The 23,983-nt window shown below is 41.6% G+C and overlaps 1 protein-coding gene across 2 annotated transcripts; it reads left to right on the top strand.

Moving 5' to 3' along the window:
* The first annotated feature begins 1,701 nt into the window (after positions 1 to 1,701).
* On the top strand, positions 1,702 to 23,747 carry LOC101163998 (E3 ubiquitin-protein ligase RNF19A). Of its 2 annotated transcripts, none has more exons than XM_011484883.4 (10): positions 1,702 to 1,959; positions 13,227 to 14,217; positions 18,030 to 18,238; positions 18,339 to 18,483; positions 19,575 to 19,737; positions 20,196 to 20,310; positions 20,556 to 20,717; positions 21,074 to 21,287; positions 21,377 to 21,520; positions 21,591 to 23,747. In XM_011484883.4, the coding sequence occupies exons 2-10, from the start codon at positions 13,514 to 13,516 to the stop codon at positions 22,369 to 22,371; spliced, it is 2,637 nt and encodes an 878-aa protein (XP_011483185.1). In that variant the 5' UTR covers positions 1,702 to 1,959; positions 13,227 to 13,513; the 3' UTR covers positions 22,372 to 23,747. The 2 variants fall into 2 exon arrangements, with proteins under 2 accessions (XP_011483185.1, XP_023819614.1); XM_023963846.2 differs by having other exon boundaries at positions 1,706 to 1,959; positions 18,342 to 18,483.
* Positions 23,748 to 23,983: the final 236 nt, after the last annotated feature.

Consider the following 23,983-nt stretch of genomic DNA (forward strand, 5'->3'; position numbering starts at 1 on the left):
TATTCCTAAGAAAAGTCAAATAAAAATATTTTGAACTTATTTTAAATTCTGGACCGGACAAGAAAGGAAGAACCTTGCTAAGGTTCATAAAGCATAACGAAAACACAAAACAATGAAGGTGCAGAATACAGAAAACACAAAAGGCAAAAGCGGAGCCATAAAAGTGTGTCATCCAAAAACAGAACTGGATTTTTGTGCACCACACATAAACGAGAACACATATGACCATTACCTGCACACGCAGATACAACTTTTTGCACGTATGCACACATACTCCATAGCTGTCTGCACACACACAAACATCCATGTTTGTGCAGAAGTGAGCTGGAAGGTGTTTCCAAGAATCTACGATAATACTGAATGTAGAAGCCGGCATGGACCCTGGCCTCCACCCACCCCCACCCTGTACAGGTTGCATCGCAGGTCTCAAGACTTTACCATGAAAAAGTGTCCTGAGGACATCTAACCCCCAGACAACCGGATACCAGCAACCCAGAGACAAGACCAGAGGGGCCACCACGAGATCCCCCACCTCAGAGCAAGAGAGTGCAGGGCTACAAAGAGCCTTAGCGTCCAGCTCCAGTCCAAGTTCCCAAATTCCCTTAGGACCCCACCAGCCCCAGATGAGAGATGTCTGAGAGTCCTGAGCATCTCCCTCCCACGCTGAGCCTTAGGCTGTCCACTGGTCACCCCCATGGAAGGTCTAGCATAAGGTGGTGGTTGACCCCACCACCAAGGAGCAGAGCACTGGTGGGCTGGTCACAGAACCAATACCAGTTAAAGACTGACCAGGTTCCAGTCACCACTCACCAAGGTAACTGAAAAAAAGATTGGGACATCCCCCATGGTGCCCCCCCCACACACACACACACATTTTGAATGTGTTTGATATGAACCCTGAATTGTTTTTTTAAGCAGTCTCAGAATTTCCCAGTTTTTATCTTCGTTTTGACTTGTCTTCTTTTCTATTTTCTTCTACACATCAATGTAAACACTGTGAACAATTCCTGTTTTGTCCTCTTACCTGACTGTGAACACACTATCAGATTTTATAGTCCTGGATAACATGGCTCAACCTGTCAGCTCTTAACCTTCATAGAATACCAGCTTAAAATAACTCAAAGAAAGATCCACAAGTGCAGATTGTTAACTTTTCAGAGGTTCGACTCATTCATTCATCTTCTTTCCTTTGTTCCTTTCGGGGTCACGGAGCTGCTGGAGCCTATCCCGGCCACTTATGGGCAAAGGCAGGGGACACCCTGGACAGGTCGCCAGTCCGTCGTAGGGTCAGGTTAGACACAATTTAGGAGGTTACACTCAACATTTTTAAATCTGTGCATTTTTAATCAGTTTGGAGATACTATTGATTTGCACACCAAGGCTTATAAAAAAAGGCTATTAATTACATTTAGCAATGTTTTCTACCAATATGTTACCCCTGGTTCTGTTGTACTTTTGCTTGTTTCCTAAATTGATGTCTTGATTTTATTCTGTAAATTAAATCATGTATGATAGTAAAAAATAAATTTTTAATTCATTGTGTGAAAGATGATTTTAGTACAGCAATAATGAAAATAATTGTATTTTTTTAATAGATATTTTTTTCTCTTAAAAATGAAGTAAGACTAAAAATCCAACACACAGGTCATTTTCTTTTTGTAGAACCAGAAAAAAAAACACAAAACGGTCAGATTTGTAGTCTCGCGATACCTTTTGAATTTGCGACCTAGAACGAGAACAGTTAATAACAGAGCAGGCTCTGTGGAAGCTGTTGTCGTTCGAAACCGAGCGAATAGGTGGGAAAAGAGACAGACGGGGCTAAATAGGTGGCTGTATAGTAGAATAAGTAAAGCTCGATTTGTCAGCAACAGCAGCTAGCTATCGAGTTTAACGTATTTGAAAGGAGAACATCTTTTTCTGTGACTCCGCCTCTGGCACAGGAGCCGTTAGCAACAGACGGTAGGTTTAGCTAACCGTGCTAACAGCTGCTAATGCTCTCTCTGTGTTTGGCAGTTTGCAGCTTCACAATTCCTACTGCTCTGCTGTAGTGTTGTTATGTGTTGTAAAGCTTGTATGGGGAAGTGCTGACAATTTAAAGTTTTTTCCGTTTAAGATCAGTTAGCTATCGACCCTGTGTTAAGTTGCAAACAAGACATTAACAGGGATTGTTCTGTTATCTGGTTAAGACCGCAGACACCTAGTTCATTTCGTTTTTGTTGTGTGTTAGATCCAAAAACAGCAGGGTATGCTATGGGTAGTACCAGTAAAAGTTTTTGTGACGGAAGAATTTGACCCTCAGTGTTTGAAGTGGAAATTTGACCTGAAGTTCCAGATGGAACAAGTCATACATAGCAGAAAACCAGCACATAATTACTAAAGATCCTCATAAGTTAGGAAACCCTTCCAGAAGACTCCAAGTAATGAGTGAAATTCGGTGCAGTTAGTTACCTGACTACAATAAATGAAAACACTTTGTGGTCTTAGTTTACAACTGCACATACTATCCATATTATTTGTAGAATCAGCTAGCTCACATTCATTGTAGATTCACACATTTTTCTAAAGCAGACTGCAGTTTAATTGTTTACATTTTGAAGTTTACATAAAATTAGCAGTTCTTTTTCTTCATCTTTGATAGTGGAACAAACAAAAGGTTTCCCCTTTTGTTTGTTTTTATATTGGGCAGCTGGGTGATCTTGCCAGCATATGCAGTGGCTATAGCCAAACTGCTTATTATAATTTCCGCTGTTCCAAGGGGATCATTTGTCTGGCTTATGTGTAAACACAGTAAATCATTAGCTCACGTTTGACTTTAAAAACAGGTCAGTGCATTGAAAAAGTTCTATGCTGAGCAGTTCAATCAAAAGTACTTTGTGAAATGTATTATTTACAGATTTCTCCCTGAGCATGCAAGCACATGCATTAAAGACAAAATATGTGTTTATTCAATGATTGAATTATGATTACCTAATGTTATTGTGTAAATTTTTTAAAATACTTTTAATATTATTATACTTTACATTTTCTTGAAGCTACTTGAGAAGAGATTACACTTTTCCCAAACAAATGTACTTAGGAAACTTCTTAATTTATCTCATAGACTGAGCAACCTTGTTATTGTTCCCAGTCACTGCGCTTTGTTTTTAATTACCCACTCCAATCACTTTTTGATCTATTTTCAAAGTGTTCCCACTGGACTTGGATACTTATGTCGTGTTTAGCCATAATAAAAAAAAAATTGTCATTTTCTAGGACCTAGTTTCTGCAGAGTGGCAGGAGTTCATTAGAGATTCTCCTCTGATTTGTGGGCAGAACTGTTTGGCCGGAGTATGTCCACTCCAATTTCTCATCATTCATCTGTTTACGTGCTCTCTAGCTTACAGCCTTTGACATCTCCAACCTAACATTAGCGGTGCAACTAAAATGGCGAGCAATGTTGGTACTAGTTATAGTTTTGATCCAGGTGCCAGCTCGGACGAGGAATACAAAGACGTACACGGATCTATTTGTCTTTAAGTGGATGCATCAGAATGGAGCAGAGCAGGAAGCTTGTGGCCTGCTGATTGTAGCTTTTACATAAAAATCATAACAAACTTTTTCAAATGAAATTTCTTCGTCACAACAATTCGAATAAAGAAGAAGTCAGAAATACAATTTTAATCCTAGTTTCTTTAAAAATGTCCTCTATCATCAGACAAATGCTACAAGAGCATGTTGAAAAACAGTTTTCATTTTTAAGTGAGTGGAAATCATAGCAGATTTAATGCGAGCTTCATCTCTGTGATTTTGAACAGGATCTTGCTGTTGGATGTTGCTTTTAAGTCCCACTTGGACGGTCTTGTCTTTATTGTTTGTGTATCTTGAAAAACCCAACACTTTTATTACTTTAAGCAAACATCTCTCTGCATCACTTAGACCATGTGGCTTTAGTGCTACAGTACATGAAAGGGCTGAGAAAACAGGCTTGTTGCATAGTGATGCTTATCACAAGCTTTTGAATTTTGTAAAACAAAACAAAACAAAACTGAGGGCTACACTGTGGAGTATTAGTTGTTGCTATCGCCTCATAGCAAGAAGGCCCTGGTTCAAATCCTGGCCAGGACCCTTCTGTGTGAAGTTTGCATGTTCTCCTTGTCCATGCGTGGGTTTTCTCTGGGCACTCTGGCTTCATTCCCCCAGTCCAAAAACATGGTTAATTGGTTCCTCCTGATTACCCTTAAGTGTGTATGAGTGAGTGTGTGTGTGTGTGTGTGTGTGTGTGACCTTGTAACAGACTAATGACCTGTTCAGGGTGTACCCCGCCTTCACCCAACAGTAGCTGGGATAGGCTCCAGCGGTGCGTTTTGTTATTAGTAGATTTTTTATATTTTTGCAGCGTTTTATTATACAATCTATAAAATTGTTTTAAATCAAACTTTTCAGTAAGATTCTTTTAAACATTTTCAGTAGTCCGGTTTCTTGACAACTTTTCCCATCTAGTCCAGAAATGGCCTATTGTGACTAAAACAGAACAAAGTGATTAGGTCAGTGCTTAACTTGAGGTTGTAAAGGCTGAATTTACTGGGTTTTCTGCACTTTCTGAGTTCACTATAGTCATCAGTCTTTAAGCTTGTTTGCATACCAACTGAACATGGTGTTTATTCTGAAAAAATGTCTGTTCGTGTCTCATTCTGGTGGATCTTATGATCAGTGATTGTTGGCGTTTGTCTACAACATTACTTCTTGATTTATCTAAAAAAACAAGCCTAGATGAAGGTGATCTGGCCAACAGACATGGAAAAGATAATTTTTAATAGAACTCTATATCTGGTCCTGACCTGAAATTCAAAAGTATTGGATATTGATAACCCATAAATTGCAGCAAATGTTGAAAATTATTATTAAACTAGAGCCATTCCTCCTCAGTCTCCCTAATACACAAATTAAGAACACAACACAACTTACAGAAAGTTATTTAATATCCTAGCCTGTTGTGGTAGAAAAAATATTCTGCTCCACTGGATCTCCAAGAAGCCCCAAACAATATCTGGTTTTTGTTTAAAATAATAATGGTCTGTACTGTATATGTCCTTAAGCAGCTTGCTGTTGATTGGCTGACTCAAGTGATTTCACATCCTGATTGACTGAACACACCTGATTTTGATTATCATTATCAAGCAGTCTAAGGAGAACTGGAAAACAGACAGGGTTGAGGCTCTTGAGGACCAGGGGGGTATTCCAGGAAGCATGTTTAAACTAGACTGACTTTGAGCGTGAACTCTGGCTGAAATCCGCCTGAACTTGCTTACTCGGGGTATGTCGGTTCCAAAAGACGGGATATGAGTTGGCGTAATTACGCTCGACTTGGTAACCCTGGGTTAACGCACGGTACATAAAGACATTCTCAATAGATCGCCGATTTCTGGAGTCACCATGGAAACGCGTGGAGAAAAAAAAAAAGCGCGACACTTGAGACGGAAGTGAGACGGAGTCTGAGATTTTAATGACGGCGGATAGAAATTATAAGTCCATCAAAAAAGTAACACGGCTGAAAGATAATTTAGTTAAATTTATTCAAACTCAACAATTGTTTATACAACTCAAATTTACGTATTTATCTAACTAAATGTCACATTACTTCATCAATCTTTTTTCCATCTTAATTACTTATATTTCTTGAACTTTCATATGTCTAAGTTTGAGCCGGCAGATATGCTCATTTTTTAACAATAAAAAGAACGGAAAAAAATGCACGGAGTGCAAAAATTCATCACAGAATATTCCATTACTGACATAACAGGCTTGGGTGGTAGAGGTGCTATATAAACTCATCATCCTCTACTTTACTCTCACTCATGGTGCAGAGACTTAAGCATAGTAGGACAAAATAGCTCGGCAAAACACGCTGAAACACGGTAAAACAGCTATACAACTAAACACATTTTGTAAAAAACCCACACTTAAACCCAAATCCGTCCAGACAGGCAAAGGGAATGATATCCCAGAATCCCTTGCGGTGCCGATTTAACAGCAGCATCAAAGTTACACCTACTTAATTGAATTAATTTGAGTAAAAGGAAAATAATTGTCTGAAAACTATGTGTTATTTTTAAGGTGACCTAACAAAAAAAATGATTTATCTTAACTGAAGCAAATAATTAAGTTAGATCAAAGTAAAAAAGTTTATCTTTCCAACATCCATATGTGGTCTTATCACCCTCTCATGGTGGAAAAAGTAATATCTGAGCTTTTTCATCCACTAAATCATCTTCAAATGGACACGCCATGCTGTTTCACCTCTCTGTAAACAAACTAATCTTCAACTAAACCTGCTCCGGACCAGGTTATGTTCAGAGCATGAGTTGCCATGGCAACTTGACCTACCCTGAAACATACCTCCATTTCTGGAACCGAAAGCTGAGGTCATCAACTTCCTTAGCCTCAAACTTATCGTGGGAGCTAGCATAACCTGCTTTCTGGAATACCCCCCAGGGTTAGCCACCCCTGCCATAGACCATCTAACATGTGTAAAACACTCCACAACTGACAATTTCTTTAAGATATGGAAGACTTTTCTGGACTATGTAACTAATGATGTCTGTTATTCTCTATAGAGGTAAAAAATCACCAGTTTGGATGTGATAATGACTTAGTGCTAGCTACTGCTGTTCTTTAGTGCTGTTATAGTATAGTCTTATGTATATTATAGTTTTGTATATTTTCGTGCACTTGCCTTGTTTTGCATAAAAATGAATATATATATATATATATATATATATATATATATATATATTAGGGCTGCACGATATGAGGAAAACTTGCGATATGCGATATTAGAGATTAATATTGCGATAACGATATAATTTGCGGTATATAAAAAAATAGAAAAATGCCAAAAACATCATTCCCATTTCATTAGAAACAGTTTAAAATTACACTCCAAATGACCCTCATTGACATAGGTGACAAACATCTAACATAATAGGCCTCCAGCTGATGGGTAAACAATGGGAAGGCGTCCATCTGATTGGTCAAAGCATAAAGGGATTTATTTGATTCGTTAAAAGCGTCAAGCTTCCATAAGATTGTTTTAACACATTTTGGGTTTACGATTTATTGCGATATTCGCAGTCTTTTGCGATATGCCTATTGCAGAGCTGGATATTGCGATAACGATAAATTTGCGGTATATTGTGCAGGCCTAATATATATATATATATATATATATATATATATATACACACACACACACAGTACAGACCAAAAGTTTGGACACACCTTCTCATTCAAAGAGTTTTCTTTATTTTCATGACTATGAAATTGTAGATTCACACTGAAGGCGTCAAAACTATGAATTATCACATGTGGAATTATATACATACAGAAAAGTGTGAAACAACTGAAAATATGTCATATTGTTGGTTCTTCAAAGTAGCCACCTTTTGCTTTGATTACTGCTTTGCACACTCTTGGCATTCTCTTGATGAGCTTTAAGAGGTAGTCACCTGAAATGTTTTTCACTTCACAGGTGTGCCCTGTCAGGTTTAATAAGTGTCATTTCTTGCCTTATAAATGGGGTTGGGACCATCAGTTGTGTTGTGCAGAAGTCAGTTGGATACACAGCTGATAGTCCTACTGAATAGACTGTTACAATTTGTATTATGGCAAGAAAAAAGCAGCTAAGTACAGAAAAACGAGTGGCCATCATTACTTTAAGACATGAAGGTCAGTCAGACCGAAAATTGGGAAAGCTTTGAAAGTGTCCCCAAGTCACAAAAACCATCAAGCGCTACAAAGAAACTGGCTAACATGCGGACCTCCCCAGAGTCCCCTCTGCTGCAGACTAGGATAAGTTCATCCGAGTCACCATCCTCAGAAATAGCAGGTTAACAGCAGCTCAGATTAGAGAGCAGGTCAATGGCACACAGAGTTCTAGCAGCAGACACATCTCTACAACAACTGTTACAAGGAGACTGCTTGAATCACTGCTAAAGAAAGGCAACAAGCAGAAGAGACTTGTTTGGGCTAAAGAACACAAGGAATGGACATTAGACCAGTGGAAATCTGTGCTTTGATCTGATGAGTCCAAATTAGAGATTTTTGGTTCCAACCACCGTGTCTTTGTGCTATGCAGAAAAGGTGAACAGATGGACTCTACATGCCTGGTTCCCCCCGTGAATGGCGTATACTTATATAGCGCTTTTTACCCTCTTTTAAAGGCCCAAAGCGATTTACAGTCACAAACCAATTCACCCATGAACTCACACATTACACCGATGGCGGCTCTGCTGCCGAACACTGGTGCCAACCTTCCACCAGAGGCAAGGTGGGGTTCAGTGTCTTGCCCAAGGACACTTCGACACATGGGCGTGCAAGGCGGGAATCGAACCTGCAATATTACGATCATGGGTCGACTGCCCTACCGCTGCACCACTGAAGCATGGAGGAGGAGGTGTGATGGTGTGGGGGTGCTTTGCTGGTGACACTGTTGGGGATTTATTCCAAATTGAAGGCATACTGAACCAGCATGGCTACCACAGCATCTTGCAGCGTCATGCTATTCCATCCGGTTTGCGTTTAGTTGGACCATCATTTATTTTTCAACAGGTCAATGACCCCAAACACACCTCAAGGCTGTGTAAGGGCTATTTGACCAAGAGGGAGAGTGATGGGGGGGCTGCACCAGATGACCTGGCCTCCACAGTCACCGGACCTGAACCCAATGGAGATGGTTCGGGGTGAGCTGGACCGCAGAGTGAAGGCAAAAGGGCCAACAAGTGCTAAGCATCTCTGGGAACTCCTTCAAGACTGGTGGAGACCATTTCAGGTGACTTGTAGCTCATCAAGAGAATGCCAAGAGTGTGCAAAGCAGTAATCAAAGCAAAAGGTGGCTACTTTGAAGAACCTACAATATGACATATGTTCAGTTGTTTCACACTTTTTTGTTATGTATATAATTCCACGTGTTAATTCATAGTTTTGATGCCTTCAGTGTGACTCTACAGTTTTTGAAGTCATGAAAACAAAGACATCTCTTTGAATGAAAAGGTGCGTCCAAACTTTTGGTCTGTACTGTATATATATATTTTCCACTATTGCTTTTGTTATTTGTTTCAGTGAGATTTGTGGTTTTGTTCCTTACTTTAACAGAGGGGTACCAACAAGACTGTACATTTTTACAACAGTGCCCTGTTGTAAAAATGCACAAACTGTGCTTTTTTTTTTGCTTTATTTCAGTCTTGAAATTTGGCTGTTACAGTTCCCATTTTACACCCTTTCCTGAATGTCTTGCTGTCAGCTGAGCTGAAATGCCAGGATGCTTACTTCATCACTACCCCCGCCATCTTCTGAGGATACTGGGGAAGAAATGACTCAAGGAGGGGGGAGAACCAGAGACTGGACTGGCTTTTAGCCCTGGAAACACTTCCAGCATTTTTCCTTGTTGGCTTTCTTTAGCTCTTTGTACTCTCTACATGATGGATTCACTCTTTTTGCTCATGGCAGTATTTATGCACACTTTGTTTACTGCATAGTTTCATTTAAGAAAGAAACATTTCAGTTCAATAACTTTTTTTTTCTTACATATGGATTGTTTTTTTAAAAGGGTGACTGGCGTATACTTAATATAGCACTTTTCTACCTTCCTCGAAGGCCCAAAGCACTTTACAGTCACAGACCCATTCAGGTTGACTGGCGACTCTAAATTGTCCTTAAGGTCTATCTGTGTGGCCCTGTGATGGACTGGTGAACCGTCAAGGGTGAGGCCCATCCTTACCGACAGTAGCCCGGTAGGCTGCAGCATCCCCATGGCTGTGAGCCTTAGAAAAACAGGTGGAAGGATGGACTGATATCATACTGGTGATGATGTTTCTGTGAGTCCAAGTAAAGGAAAGTCTTTCATTCAAACACAACATTTGCAAGCTTAGCTTTTGGTTTGCTACATGATGAGGGGACTTTATTTGACGTAAGTCAATAGTGGGCCACACGCCTGTTAGAAGGCTGTTCCGTGTGCGATCCTGATGCAGTGGAAGCATCGTAGATGGATTGACTGTTCCCAGTTCCATGGAAGCCCAGGAATGCTCACAGAGGCAAGATTACACAGGGACATGTCTGACAGGAATGTAGCAGAGCAATACTGAATGGGTGGGCCGCACTTGGTCAGCATGGCCTGATTCACTGTTTACCTATATGTCAGCCAGATTAGCTCATTTTAGCATTGTCATAATTGATGTTATTCATCTTCATAGGGGTTTGGTCATATACTCCTTTTAAAAATACATTATCATGTTTGTTCATCTTTGGTTCTATTTAAAAAATATTATGAATAATGTTGTGTGTAATGTTTTAAGTTATAAAGTTTGTAAAGACTTCCACAAGAATCAGAATGTTTGCTTTATGTTAGTCACGTTCTTGGTCTGTGCAATCTGTTAGAAATAGCTTCTTCTAGATATTAAGAGGACACACATGGGTATTATTTTATAAGCATGTGTTGGAGAATGTGGTAAATGTTTATTTTTCCAATGTTTTCTAAAGTTCTAACACTCCAACCTCTGAGCTTTATTTTTTTATGAATTGTAACCAATAGCAAATAAATACTTTTTGTTAATTGTGTTCTAGTAGAAAATTCCAAGAAAGATTAGCAAAAAATAGGGAAAAAAGTGTTTACAATTATACTGTGCAGTTTTACTTTATAGACATGTTTCTGCAATTAAAATGCTGAATTAATGATAACATAACAATTTTGGTATTATCTTGAATTAGTACTAGGGCTGCAGGATATGAGGAAAACATTTTTTTAACACATTTAAGGTTTAGGATTTATTGGGATTTTTGCCGTCTTTTGCAATATGGTTATTGCGATAACGATAAATTTGTATATTGTGCAGGCCTAATTAGTACTCATCAAACCAGCTGCCTTTACTAGGACCTATTTAACACTGAAAGTCAACTTGCAGATGATTTTGCTCATTAGGCAAGTTTTAGTTCTGAAATGAGAGTTAGAATGACCACAGAAATGCTTGACACTAATGTTTGCAGCAGTGCAATGAAACGATTAGATGTTTCTCTGAAAAGCTTTAAGATTTATTTTCTTTCGTGGTGCAGCCTCTTCTGCTTTCTTCTTTGTAGTTATTGGCAGGAAGCTGAGCTTCAGATTAACTGAAAACATGCCCTCATTCATGCCAACATACTTTTCTTTTTTAAGTTTAGCTAGAAAAAAGCTGCAGTGTGTGTCTTTTTTGGTGTGTCAGCTCTGTGGGCCAGAATAGCGGTTGCAAACTCAACTAAACGTCATTACTGATGATTTGCCTTCATTTTTCTACTTACAGAATCTGGGTCTATTGCAAGTTTGTTCTTCTTTTTATTCTGTAACTACGATTCTATTTAATGCAATAACTGGGAGTATCTTTATTGTGCTTTATCGGAACTTCCTAGTGGGGATTCATCTACAGTTTTTTTAAAATCTAAAGTGTATCAGATGTTTAGTTGTAGTTGTTGGTGCCATTCAGTAACTGTATGTGAGAACTGGAGTGAGTAAGTGTGACGTCACCCGTTGAAAATGGTTTACTCCCGGCTCCAACCAAGTGATGTGAATTCAGTTGCTATTTCTTTGGGATATGGACGTTAGCACATTTGAGCCAGACATCGTCAGTGAGCAGTGATTGGTCTGAAATCTGTCAATCTAACTTTTTGACTGTTGGATGTGCGGGCAAGCAGGCGCCAGTGCCACCAAATTTTATTGAGGCTAGGGATGGGCGATATGTCTGTGCCAGTTTCGGTGTCGGCCGATATTAGCATATTTTGAGTTTATCGGTATTGGTCCGATATTAAAAAATCAGAAACACTTCATTTTTGAAATGGATCCTTGTTCCTAATAGATTGGGACGCTTACAGTAATTGACTGTTTTCAGGTAAATGTTATTTTTGATAAGGATCCGTGTTGTTCCTAATAGATGCCCAGCAATGGGGAGCTTATGGTTTACAGTTATGTCCAATATTTAATAAATGCACTAAATGCTGACAAATGTACTTATATAATGGTTTGCTGCATGTTAAAAAGGTCAAGTACGCTGTGATTGTTCAGTAAAAGAAAATTTGTGCATTTTTAATAAAGAAAGAAAAAGGAAATCTAAACTTTGTGTTATTGTAGACACTTAGATATTTCCAGATACCAATACTTATCGGCCACAGTTGCAGGGGAAATATCGGTTATTGGTATCTGTCGGGAAACATTATATCGACCCATCCCTGATTGAGGCATCTGCTTGTTCAGTTTATAACTTGAATAACTAATAATAAATAAAAAATAATAAATAAAGAAAGGGTATAAGAGCGACAGTGGTCATTCTGACAACTATAATGACTGAGTAACAGCTGTTTATTTCTCTATAGAAGTCTATGGGATCTTGGAGCCAGCTGGTACTTTCTATTTGGAATGCAAAGGGGGGTAGGCACTCTGTCCAGTTCTCATTTACAGTCAATGGTAGTATTCCATAAAAATACAGCCAAAAGTACTAAATAGTAATTATTATTATCATGTTGCCAAGGGTAAGATTCCCCAATTAGCATTCGGGTAGAAAGGTTAACATTTTGATAAAAGTGGGCATCTTTTCATGAAAATTATAAAAGAACTTTGAAAAACCATCCTTGACTGGTATAGAAGTATTTGTGTAACTATGATTCAATTGTAAAGATGGGCTGTATGTGGTTTTCAGCAGATGCCAGAGGCCTCCTCCCTGTTGATCCCATGGGTGGAGCAGAACACTGTGTCTTTGTGTCAATATTGAGCAAGCCCGTCAACCTTTCGTACTCTTAATAGACTGATTAGGAAAGCAGACTTGGATTCTGCCAGCTCTATGAATTTTTTGTCCAAGATGAATTTTTGTAATGTTTGAGGTCACTGAAAGGCCTCATCCTTTAATTTCCTAGAGCACTGATGCCCTTGTACATGCTCCACCTCTTGATCACAGTTCATTCAGAGTGTAAAGATGAAAGGACACAACTGGACAACATAGTTTTCAGTAAAAATGAGACTAAATCTTGGTACCTGAGAAGAGTAGATGAGAAGATGAGCATAGATTTGACCATTTTGTAAAACTTAAAAGATATTTACAACTTCACGTTTTTGTTTTATGGTGAAATGTAGTCAAATTTGTGGTCAGCCATCTTTTCTACTTGTTTTAGCAGCTTCACATCAGCAGATTAAAGGATTTTTGTCATTCTGTCTCCTTTTTTCTCACCCTTTTTAGGTTGTTGCAGAAGTTTCACAGCAAGCAACCCCGACTTTTTCGCCAAAATCCGTCTCCTAGATCTGACGACGAGGCTCATCAGGAGGAGCCACCATGTCTTAAACACAGAGGGGCCCTCTGGAGCCCTCTCTCCCCTTCCAGGCCCCTCCTCCCCGGCTCCGTCCCCCATCCACCACCTTACCCCATCTCCCAGCCCCATCCAACAACCACACGTCTCGGCACATGCCAGCGACAGGTTACCCGGTGCCGGCTCCCCTCTGGCTCATCCCTCTCCTCCCTCCAAAGAGATGAGCTTGCAGAAGCCCCAGCAGCTGGGCTGTGGGAGCAGTGGCGTCATGGGTTCTGACCGGGACATGCAGTCCTCTGGTTCCTCCATATCCCTGCCTTCTGTGAAGAAGGCTCCCAAGAAGAGGCGCATCTCTTTGGCTTCTTTTTTCAGAAGAAGGAGACACGAGTCTAAAAACCAAAGATCCAGAGAGCTCCAGCTTCCTGGGAGTGCAGGGCTAACGGGCATGGACGGCATCGCAAGTATCGAGAGCATCCATTCTGAGATGTGCAACGACAAGAACTCTGCTGCCACCTCAGTGACTGGAACCGAAGGTGCCTGTGCTACCGCTGCTTCTACCTCATCTGCCTCAGAGCCTTCCTCCTCTACCTCTGCCTCCTCCTGCTCTAAAGTTGCTGTTGGAATTGGGGCTGAGCTGATGGAGTGCCCCCTGTGCCTTCTGCGCCACTCCAGGGAGAGTTTTCCTGACATCATGACCTGTTACCACCGCTCCTGCATTGATTGCCTGCGCCAGTATCTGCGCATCGAGATCTTGGAATCCCGTGTCAACATAAGCTGTCCTGAGTGCTCTGAGCGATTCAACCCACATGATATTTGTATGATCCTGGGGGATCGACTGCTTATGGAGAAATATGAGGAATTCATGTTGAGGAGGTGGCTGGTTGCTGACCCGGACTGCCGCTGGTGCCCTGCTCCAGACTGTGGGTAAGCAGACATGAAATTGAGACTCAGAAGTTTGTGTTTTTGGATTGTAATATCTGTAAATATTTAAAAATAAGACAATAATAGAACAGCAAGGGAAGTCTTCCTGCTCCCATGCTTAAGTAAACAAACACCTACACTAAAATATATTAAGACACGATCCTGGATAGACTGGAAACTCCAAGCTCCTCAACAACGTGATCTTCTGGGACAACTCCTTCAAAATGAGAATTCAGCCGAGAGGTTTGAAGGTTATAAAAGGCATCAATGTAGGCAACTCAAAGCAGCACACATGAAAAATCTCACAACATGAGAAGGAAAATCCTTCAGCAGAAACAAGGTCTGCTGCTGAAACAGCCGTCCCACAGAGCGATGCCCCCCGCCTTTACTTTTCTGAAAACTGGGCTTTGCGTTGTGGACTTTGATCTCTGTTGTTGTTGGAAATGAGTTTGGTGAGGTAAAAGTGAAGCCAAGCGTGCATGAAAACTAAGTCCTGCTTTTTTAGCAGCTGGAAATTACTCACCAAGAATTTGAAGGTTTCTCTTGGCTAACAGATTTAGCTCTAAATCATTGTTGTTGCAACACTAGCCTTAAATAGAAATTCATATTTCTCTGATAAACTCAAGGTGCTCTGTGTTTATCTCAAACTGACAACTTCCTTTGTCACAGCTTATGAACAAGTAAAAATACATTTATAACATGTGTAAACAGTATTTTACTGGTCCAAACATTTTTATAGAACAGTTTTCTTTACCAGAGCAAAAAGCATAGTTAAGGAAAAATCATTTCATCAACTTTCAAAGTTACCAAAGAGGTTTGGAAAGTCTGTAATTCAGGAAAGACAGGAGCTAGCATGCTTTTTGTTATTGAATAATTTAAAGAATAAGGTGTTAAGTATCACATTTCATTGCTTTAGAAAAAAAAGAAAAAGGTTGCAGGTTTTTAGTTGTTTATCTGCCCAGTTATTAAAGCTGTGTGGAGAACGCCTTTATGTATCCTGCCACGCATGCAGCTGCATGCTACTCTGACATTGTATGCAGTGGTAAAACATTCCTGCGTTATCCTCTAACACTGCAGATGTACTTTAGTACTCCAGTGTCCAGTTCCCTTCCTTTGTGACGTCCCTGGTTTATTAGCTGTCACTTTACCAGAGACCTGTCAGGATTGGTCTGATCAATTTAGTGTCTGTGGCTTTGAGAAACTACAGTTTTCTTCTTGTAACCATCAATTATTTTCACTTGGTGTTCTTGATGTCCTTAAGAGTTCTACAAAGTGATCACTTTATAGCACAGGTTTTAATAGAACACCTTATTTACAGCTCAATTCTTTTATATTTCAACAATAGAAATCGAGCAAACTTGACATGGAGGAACAGCACCTTTCAACCAAAACCTACTCAGTATTAGAAATAAGGGGAAAAAATGGACGTCCTCCGGACAACCTGGCAAGTAATATTTGGTTGTCCTCCCCAATTTTTGGTTGTCCTTCGATACCAATATTCAACAGCAACGAAACCTACTCAGATGTCAGTACCTACATCTTTATTTATTCTATACATCTAAAATCAACTCCCTCTTATGATGGACATTTAAAAAACTCTTTAAATATTGAAAACAAACATTTTACTAAAGATTGAAGCATCTGGTTATGCAAAGTATTGCCATGTAAATCAAATACTGTTACAGTCAAATGAAAATACTTTATCTTACCCTATGATATATCCGAAAATTGATTACATTAACCTAATGAGTATTTTTAAAATTTAGAACACTTGTATGGACTGGGACTAGTACAGCATAGTAACTGTCGGTTTCCCAAAAACTTTGAAAAATAGTCGAAAAATACCAAAATGTTGAATAAAAGACCAGGTTGTCAAACGGACAACCATCAGGTTCAATTTTGGTTGTAGTCTGTAAAATCTGGTTGTCTCGGACAACAGGATAACTGCTTATTTCGAACGCTGCAACTGTTTTCTTATTGCCTTTTAAGTTCCTTTTAAAGTTGTTGCAGTTCTTCCCCTAACAGATGGGTCACCAAACCACCAGCTTCATGTGCATCCAACCCAAACTCCAAATAAAACAGCCTAGTTTGATTGAAGACAGAACATTTGGAGTCATCCTCAGTAGTTCCTTTCTGCAAACTCCATGCAGAAATACATGTTTCCACCTATAGACTCCCCAAAGTTCATGTTTAAAAGAGTACCTCCCAGCCCCTTACCCCAGCTGGTCTCATTCAGTAATTTCGATTAGCCGTTAGTGAATCACCTGACCTTGCGCTGATCTATCAGTAACAGCCGTTAAAGCCATGAAAGTCGAAAATATGAGGCGTATTTCAAAAATCGCATGACTCGTGGGTAGGGCCGCACGATATGAGGAAAACTGGCGATATGCGATATTAGTAATTAATATTGCGATAACGATATAATTTGCGGTATATAAACAATTAGCAAAACAACCAAAAATATTATTCCCATTCCATTACAACAGCTTAAAAATTATACTACAAATGACCCTTGTTGACGTAGGAGGCGAACATACAACATAATAGGGCGCCATCCGATTAGTTAACAACGTGAAGGGGTCCATCTGATTGGTCAAATGCAGAAAGGGATTCTTTCAATCCATTAAACACTTCAAGCTGCCATAAGATTGTTTAGCCACATCTAAGGTAACCATTTATTGCAAATTTGCTGTCTTTTGCGATATGCACATTGCACAGCTTGATATTGCGATAACGATAAATTTGCGGTATATTGTGCACGCCTACTCGTGGGTAATACAGCTGGAAAAATACCACAAACATGGCGAGGATCATTTCATAATGCCAACGATGTAAGCATATTCCATAGACCACTGCTGCCCTGTAAAGGAAATCCTTCATGTTTAATCCTAATCCAGGGAAACCCATATTTCAGCTGTATCCTGTTCTTTCTTTTTCTTCCTGCAGCAGTTTGTTGCCTGAAAAGAGAAACTGTTGGAAGGTTCTTTTTGACATTGTAGTAGTTTATTCTGATGAAATGGTAAACAACTACAGACGGTTGGCAGGTCGTTTCCTGGAGGTCATGGTCTGTATGTGGAAGGTGGTGGACGTGTTTTCTGATGGTTGTTTTTTTTTTCTCAGAGCAACAGGAACCCTCACACATAACACTGAAGAAGATGGGTTTTGGATCATCTGTTCTGTACAGTTAAAAATGATATTCCTGGATCTTATGTGCCATCTTACCTTAGAAAAAAATCTGATTTTCAATGAAGGGTTGTGCCACAGGGTTTTTTAGTGTCTGGCAGCCAGTTCTCACCAAGATCAAAGATGTTGATCCATCGCTTCTTTCTGAGGGGATAACACTGTTACTCCAATCATTACAATTTTTGTTTATTTTATTGAATTCTTATTTTTTATGGTGCAACAGGGTGGGTTTGTTTGGGGTTTCTGCAAAAAAAAAGTTTGAATGTCTTTTATGTTGCTGAATACTCACATAAAAAGAAATTTGAATTAAAAATGATATTCCTCAAAGTGAATTTACAGTTTGAGAATTGGTTAAAATGGTAAGAAAAATCATTTTCATGAAAAGCACAAGGTAGCATTCACAAGAGTTCATCCGTTTTAGCCACTTTTACATTACCTTAATGTAAAGTCGTTAAAAACAAAAACAAAAATCATTAACTTACAACAAATTCAAACATATGAAAACTAGTGGACAACGGGAGACTGGTGTTTCTGGATTCACTGACTAGGTGCATTGTTTTCTATTGCTTTTTCTCTGTAAGGATATGCCATTTTCCATTAATGGTCTTTTGTTTGTAATCTGCTTTTTCCAGATATGCTGTAATCGCCTTTGGGTGTGCCAGCTGTCCAAAGATCAAATGTGGCAGGGAGGGCTGTGGTACCGAGTTCTGCTACCACTGCAAGCAGCTGTGGCATCCCAACCAGACCTGCGATGCAGCGCGGCAGCAGAGAGCCCAGAGCCTCCGTCTGAGAGCGGTGCGCTCGTCCTCCCTCAGCTATAGCCAGGAGAGTGGCGCCGCAGGTAGGCTGGCTTTCATGAGCACCACTGCACCAAAGTCCTTTTCTCGGGGCGTCCCAGCTGCTGGTCCCTCATTCACTCTTTGCAACGGTTTGTCTCTCAGTAGACGACATCAAGCCGTGTCCACGCTGTGCAGCTTACATCATAAAGATGAACGACGGCAGCTGTAACCACATGACCTGTGCCGTCTGTGGCTGTGAGTTCTGCTGGCTCTGTATGAAGGAGATCTCAGACTTGCACTACTTGAGGTCAGTATCTGCACATATTTTCTAGGTTTTTGATTGGATGCTCGAGCTGGTAACGTCTCCCTCAGATCATCTTTTTAACTGTTTTCAAATTGTTTCTCCGTGGTCTTTTAAGGAATTGCTAATGACCGACAAAGTGTGCATTATCAGAAATTAACGCACGCCGTGGAAGCCTGAACCACCCGATGCGCCGGATGCTTTAGTCTTCCACGGCACACTTCAAAGGCAATTAACCCACTTATACCATGGTCACTTACAAAAGAAAACCATTTTCAATCAGTTTTTAGTACTGTCTCCTTTTTTCGGTTTGGATCGCTTTTTTTTCCACAGAAAGCTGACTATCTGTTGTGTGGTGCAATGTGTTGTCACGTTACCGTGACAACGATCTCGACTGCAGTGACAAAGGAAAGCAATATATATGCTTAAGTAAAGCATCAAGTTCACCTCTTACCGCTTGTTTTTGCCCAGATGATGGAGAAAATGTTTGTTTTAAAGAAACCAGCGCAGTGATATGGAACATTTAAGCTATGTGACCGGAACTTCTTCTTTAGGTGTGCATTATTCCTATGCGTTATCACTTTTTAACGCATACCCAGCAGCCAATCAGAATCGAGAATTTACCCAGACCACTGGTGGTATTATTATGAGTATACTGTTTTCAGCCCAAATCAAGAAACCTGTGTAGTTTTCCAGGCCAAAGTTTCTGAAGAGCTGCAAGAGTTCACTAGAGATTTACCCTTAAGTTGTGGGCGGGGCTGTTGAGGAGAAGTAACTCCACCCCTTTCCCTCCCCTCTGCAGAGAGCTCTTGGCCCGCCCAGTGTGTTTTCTATGTCATAAATAGGATCTTTTTCAAACTGCATTTTTTTCGTCTGCTCCTGATTCACAACGACGGAATAGAGAAATACTCCGAAATGCAACTTTAATCTTTATATTTGTCCTCCATCATCAGAAAAAATACCACAAGAACATTTAATTAAAAACACCAAAAGATTTTCATTGGAATGGGTCTTTAAAATACTACTTGTAGTAATATTTGGAAGCAACCGTTAAGACCCATGAATGGTGTTGGTTTGTTTTGTCTCTGCTCCCTCAGTCCGTCAGGCTGTACTTTCTGGGGTAAGAAGCCGTGGAGCAGGAAAAAGAAGATCCTTTGGCAGCTGGGAACGCTGGTTGGAGCTCCTGTTGGCATTGCACTGATTGCTGGCATCGCCATCCCCGCCATGATAATTGGTATCCCCGTATACGTGGGACGAAAGGTGAGCCCCTAAAACCTGCTAATCCTTAAACTCTTCATAAACATTATTTTCTATGTACTTCATTTATCCAGTGTTATGTTGAGATGCTGTGACTCTAGATGATTTTAGCTTTGCGCCTTCAAAAATCAAAGACACCTTTTCCTTTCACACAGTATAGTATAAATACTATAGAGAAATCTTGTGGTCATTTTGAATCAGACACACTGATGGAGTTTACCCCATTATCCCCATTCGTGTCTGTCATGAAGAAACCAGAGCTGACAAACCTTTTAACCGTTCATGACTTTGTTTTAAATACACACAGTTTGACCTGAAAACCTGCTGTGCTCCCTTAGAAACAATCGTAGCACCGCTCAACTCTTTCTTCCCGGCAGCCGCAGTCAGAATAAGCGACTGAGTTGACTAAGTGCAAGACTAGTGTGGAAACACTGTGTGAATCCATTTCCTTTCTCTTTCAGATATATAACCGCTATGAAGGAAAAGATATGTCCACCCACAAGAGGAACCTGGTGATTGCTGGTGGAGTGACCCTCTCTGTCATTGTGTCTCCAGTGGTGGCTGCAGTCACTGTGGGTCAGTTGTTTTCCTCCGTCTCTTCATCTGTCTCCTCATCCATAAAGATCACTAAGTCCTGTGACGTTTCAGCCGTCACGTTTCTCCTTAGTTTGAAAATAAGCCTGAGCAGCAAACAAATCTAAATCAGGATTTCTGATGAGCTGAGAACGACCTGTTCCTGTCCACGCTTCTGTTTTTTTGCCCTCCATCATGCTAACTAGTGGCTGACTCAGCTGTCCGTTTTCCTCCCCTTACACCGCCAGGGATCGGCGTTCCCATCATGCTGGCCTATGTATACGGCGTGGTGCCTTTCTCTCTGTGCCGCAGTGGAGGCTGTGGCGTCTCGGCTGGCAGTGGCAAAGGAGTACGCATCGAGTTCGACGATGAGAATGACATGAACGCGGGCAGCGCTGGAACTGCCACTGGTGGGTATCACTGGCATCAGATGGCCATGCAGCAACCCCCCCCCTCCCTGAAATCCACTGCTGAACAGTGCAGCAGTCTCACTTCAGGGAGACGGTGCTTTGCTGCAGCTAAAACGGTGATTCTTCCACAGAAAGGGTTTCCTGTGCCTCTGAAGATCACCTTTCTTTGTGCTTTTCCTTTGTAAAACAATTAATCACTCTGAGGGATTGGACTAAATGAACAAAAATGACGAGTGTTTTTCATTTGTACATGTTAACATGTCTGAGGACAATCGATTTAAGCAAACATGTCAAAACCTTGATTGACTGCTTTGTGACTCCGATTGGGGAAAAGCGGCTAATGTTTTCTGCTTTAGATGTGACACTGGTGGCTGACAGCAGAAACAACCCCAGCATAGGCGAGGGCAGCGTGGGGGGGATGACGGGCAGCCTCAGTGCCAGTGGGAGCCACATGGACCATCTGGGATCAAACAGGGACAACCTGAGCGACACCGCTTCCACCATGGCTCTGGCTGGAGCCAGCATCACTGGCAGCCTGTCTGGGAGTGCAATGGTCAATTACCTGAACAGGTGAGTGAAGGGAGTCCGAAAGCAACGCTGGCCTGTGACCTGGCCTGTGACCTGGCCTGTGACCCCCCCCCCCCGTGGCGTGTTTTCAGGCTGGAGGTGCAGGCGGACGTGCAGAAGGAGCGCTGTAGTCTCAGTGGGGAGTCTGGCACAGTCAGCCTGGGAACGGTCAGTGACAGCGCCAGCACCAAAGCCATGGCCGGATCCATTCTTAACAGCTACGTGCCTCTTGACAGGTGAGATTCCCTCTAAAGCAGACTCTTGTTCACAAAGTGTTCATCTCTAAGATCGGCCTCCCCTTTGCAGAGATGGAACCAGCATGGAGGTCCAGGCCGACGTTGAATCCAAGCCTGGGAAACACCGGCATCACAGTGGCAGCAGTAGCTTTGATGAGGGCAGCCATGTTGGCCGCTGTGGCTGGACGCGTCCCAACACCTCCTCAGAGGGCAAAGGAACCTCCTCCAAGTGGTCCAAAGAGGCCTCCTGCTCCTGCTCCTCCAACTCAGGAGGAAAGAAGACAAAAGGCAAGCTGCGCAAGAAAGGAGGCAGCAAGATCAAGGAAACCCGGGAGGACATGGATGCTCAGCTCCTGGAGCAGCGCAGCACCAACTCCTCAGAGTTCGACTCCCCTTCACTGAGTGGGAGCCTCCCCTCTGTTGCTGACTCTCACTCTAGTCACTTCTCTGAGTTCAGCTCATCTGATCTGGAAAGTGTGAAGACGTCCTGCAGCCACGGCTCCAACGGGGGAGACTGCCACATGCGCTTTGCCACCGTCAGCCCCCTGCCAGAGGTGGAGAACGACCGCCTGGAGTCGTGCCCGGCCTCGTCACCCTCCACCAAAGGACAGGCCGTCGCCGTCACCCCCCACTCGCCCTCCACCGCCCCCACCCTTGGTAACGGTGCAGAGCTGCCCGCTCTCTGCTTCATCACAGAAGAGAATGTCAGCCTGGTGTGCCCTGCTGAGCTGGACTCTAACAGCAACACCGGAGAGCTGCTGAAAGAACCAAACAACAACCACCACAAACCACAACAGCCGCTCCAAACCCAGGAGCACCTCCAGAGCTTCTGTATACAGACGGATATTTAGAGGACCCAAACAAAATAAACATGCTTTCATCCTCTCTGCTAGGAGCTCCTGCAGTATTTCTGGGTTTCCTGTTGCCATGTGAAAGCAGGAGCTGCTCTTTCCTCTGACTAACGCTCTGACACCCACTGGCCTCTAACATGTACATCTAAAATAAACCACTGGGCCAGTTTGGATAGTATTAGATTTTTGCTTTAAAGGATAAATGCAATATTTACAGGAGTCTGAAGAGGCAAAGTCGCGCAGGGACCAGGCAGTGTGTTTCACCATTTCCTTCTGTTTAGATTAAAGAATATCCAGAACAGTCTGTGTTCTGTTCTGTCTTTACGTGTTCCTGGATATTCTTAACCAGCCCTGATGTAGAAGTCTGACTGACGATAACTTCTATCGTGAAGACAATGACAGGCTCTGAAGTTGAAGACCTCTGTCTCAGTAAACGCTGGTTTTCGAGCCAAGGTCAGGCTTGTGGTCATCACAGAACCGTGGAACGTGTTTGTTACTGAGTTTAGGGAGGGCAACAGTTGTTTTCACGCAGACGGGTCTCTGGAAGGCCGCTGTTGTTGATGATGCTTTAAGTCATTATGATATTAACCAGTGGGTTGGTCAATTCTGTGAAATTGTACAAAGAAAATGGTTTTGTCCTGTTAAAAAGTGACTTACTTTGAAGGACGGTTTTCCTCGCCGAGTCAGAGGGAGATTTGGTATCTTTGTGAACTCATGGTGCCTTCAAGAAGCTGTTTTGTTTCTCTTCTTCACCGTGTCTTCTAGTTTCCAATCAGCAAGATGGAAAACTTGTAGGTAGCAGAGAGTTTGTGCTGGTAGATGCTCATTCATATGCAGTGGAGACTGTGGGGAATGAAAACGGCCTACCAAAGAGAGGCTCCTGTCCACTCTGAACAGTACTGTGCCTCCTTTTTACATCATAGGGATGAATGAAGACCCGGGATGGTAGTGACACACGGCTGCACTCACCGTTCTTCACATTTGTTCTGAAATGCACACTGAGAAATGTGTTTGTTGTTTGGCTAAAGGTGCTGATGAGCAGACTTGGAATCAGATTGAGCCTCTTTCAGTGTTTCTTACAGCTGGTTTGGTTACTGCTCTGGAGTCCAGGCTTTCTCAGGTGAATCCGCACCAGCAGAGGTTTCTGTGTCCCTGAAGGAAAACCTTGGTTCTGTGGAGAAGGCTGGCCTTGTGCTGAAGGCAAACCGTTGATCTGTTCTTCCTCCTCTTCACCAAAACTCTTTCTTTGTTCTGATTTCAACACTATTGCCGGATAGAACTTGTATTCTGTGCAACATAACAAGATATGTTTGTTTGGTAATTGCTTTACTATATGCGTGTTATGCATATCAGAAATAAAAATCTATACAAACTCCCTTTATTCCCAATAATTCATCAGGTTTTGTCATACACAACCTTTTTTAACCCTTGTGCTATCCTAGGCACTTTAACGTTGGGTCATCTAGACCCACTAGACGTGCGTTAAACATTTTTTCTTCTAGGATTTATGATCTTCACTGGTGTCCATGGATTACATGAAATCTTTCCACCTTTATCCACCTTTGTCATGGTAGGGAGAACACGTCAATGTAAGGGTGGGGTCACCTAAGAT

Source organism: Oryzias latipes, chromosome 16 (genome assembly GCF_053564925.1).
Source record: "Oryzias latipes strain Hd-rR chromosome 16, Olatipes_Hd-rR_3.1".
Taxonomy (NCBI): domain Eukaryota; kingdom Metazoa; phylum Chordata; class Actinopteri; order Beloniformes; family Adrianichthyidae; genus Oryzias; species Oryzias latipes.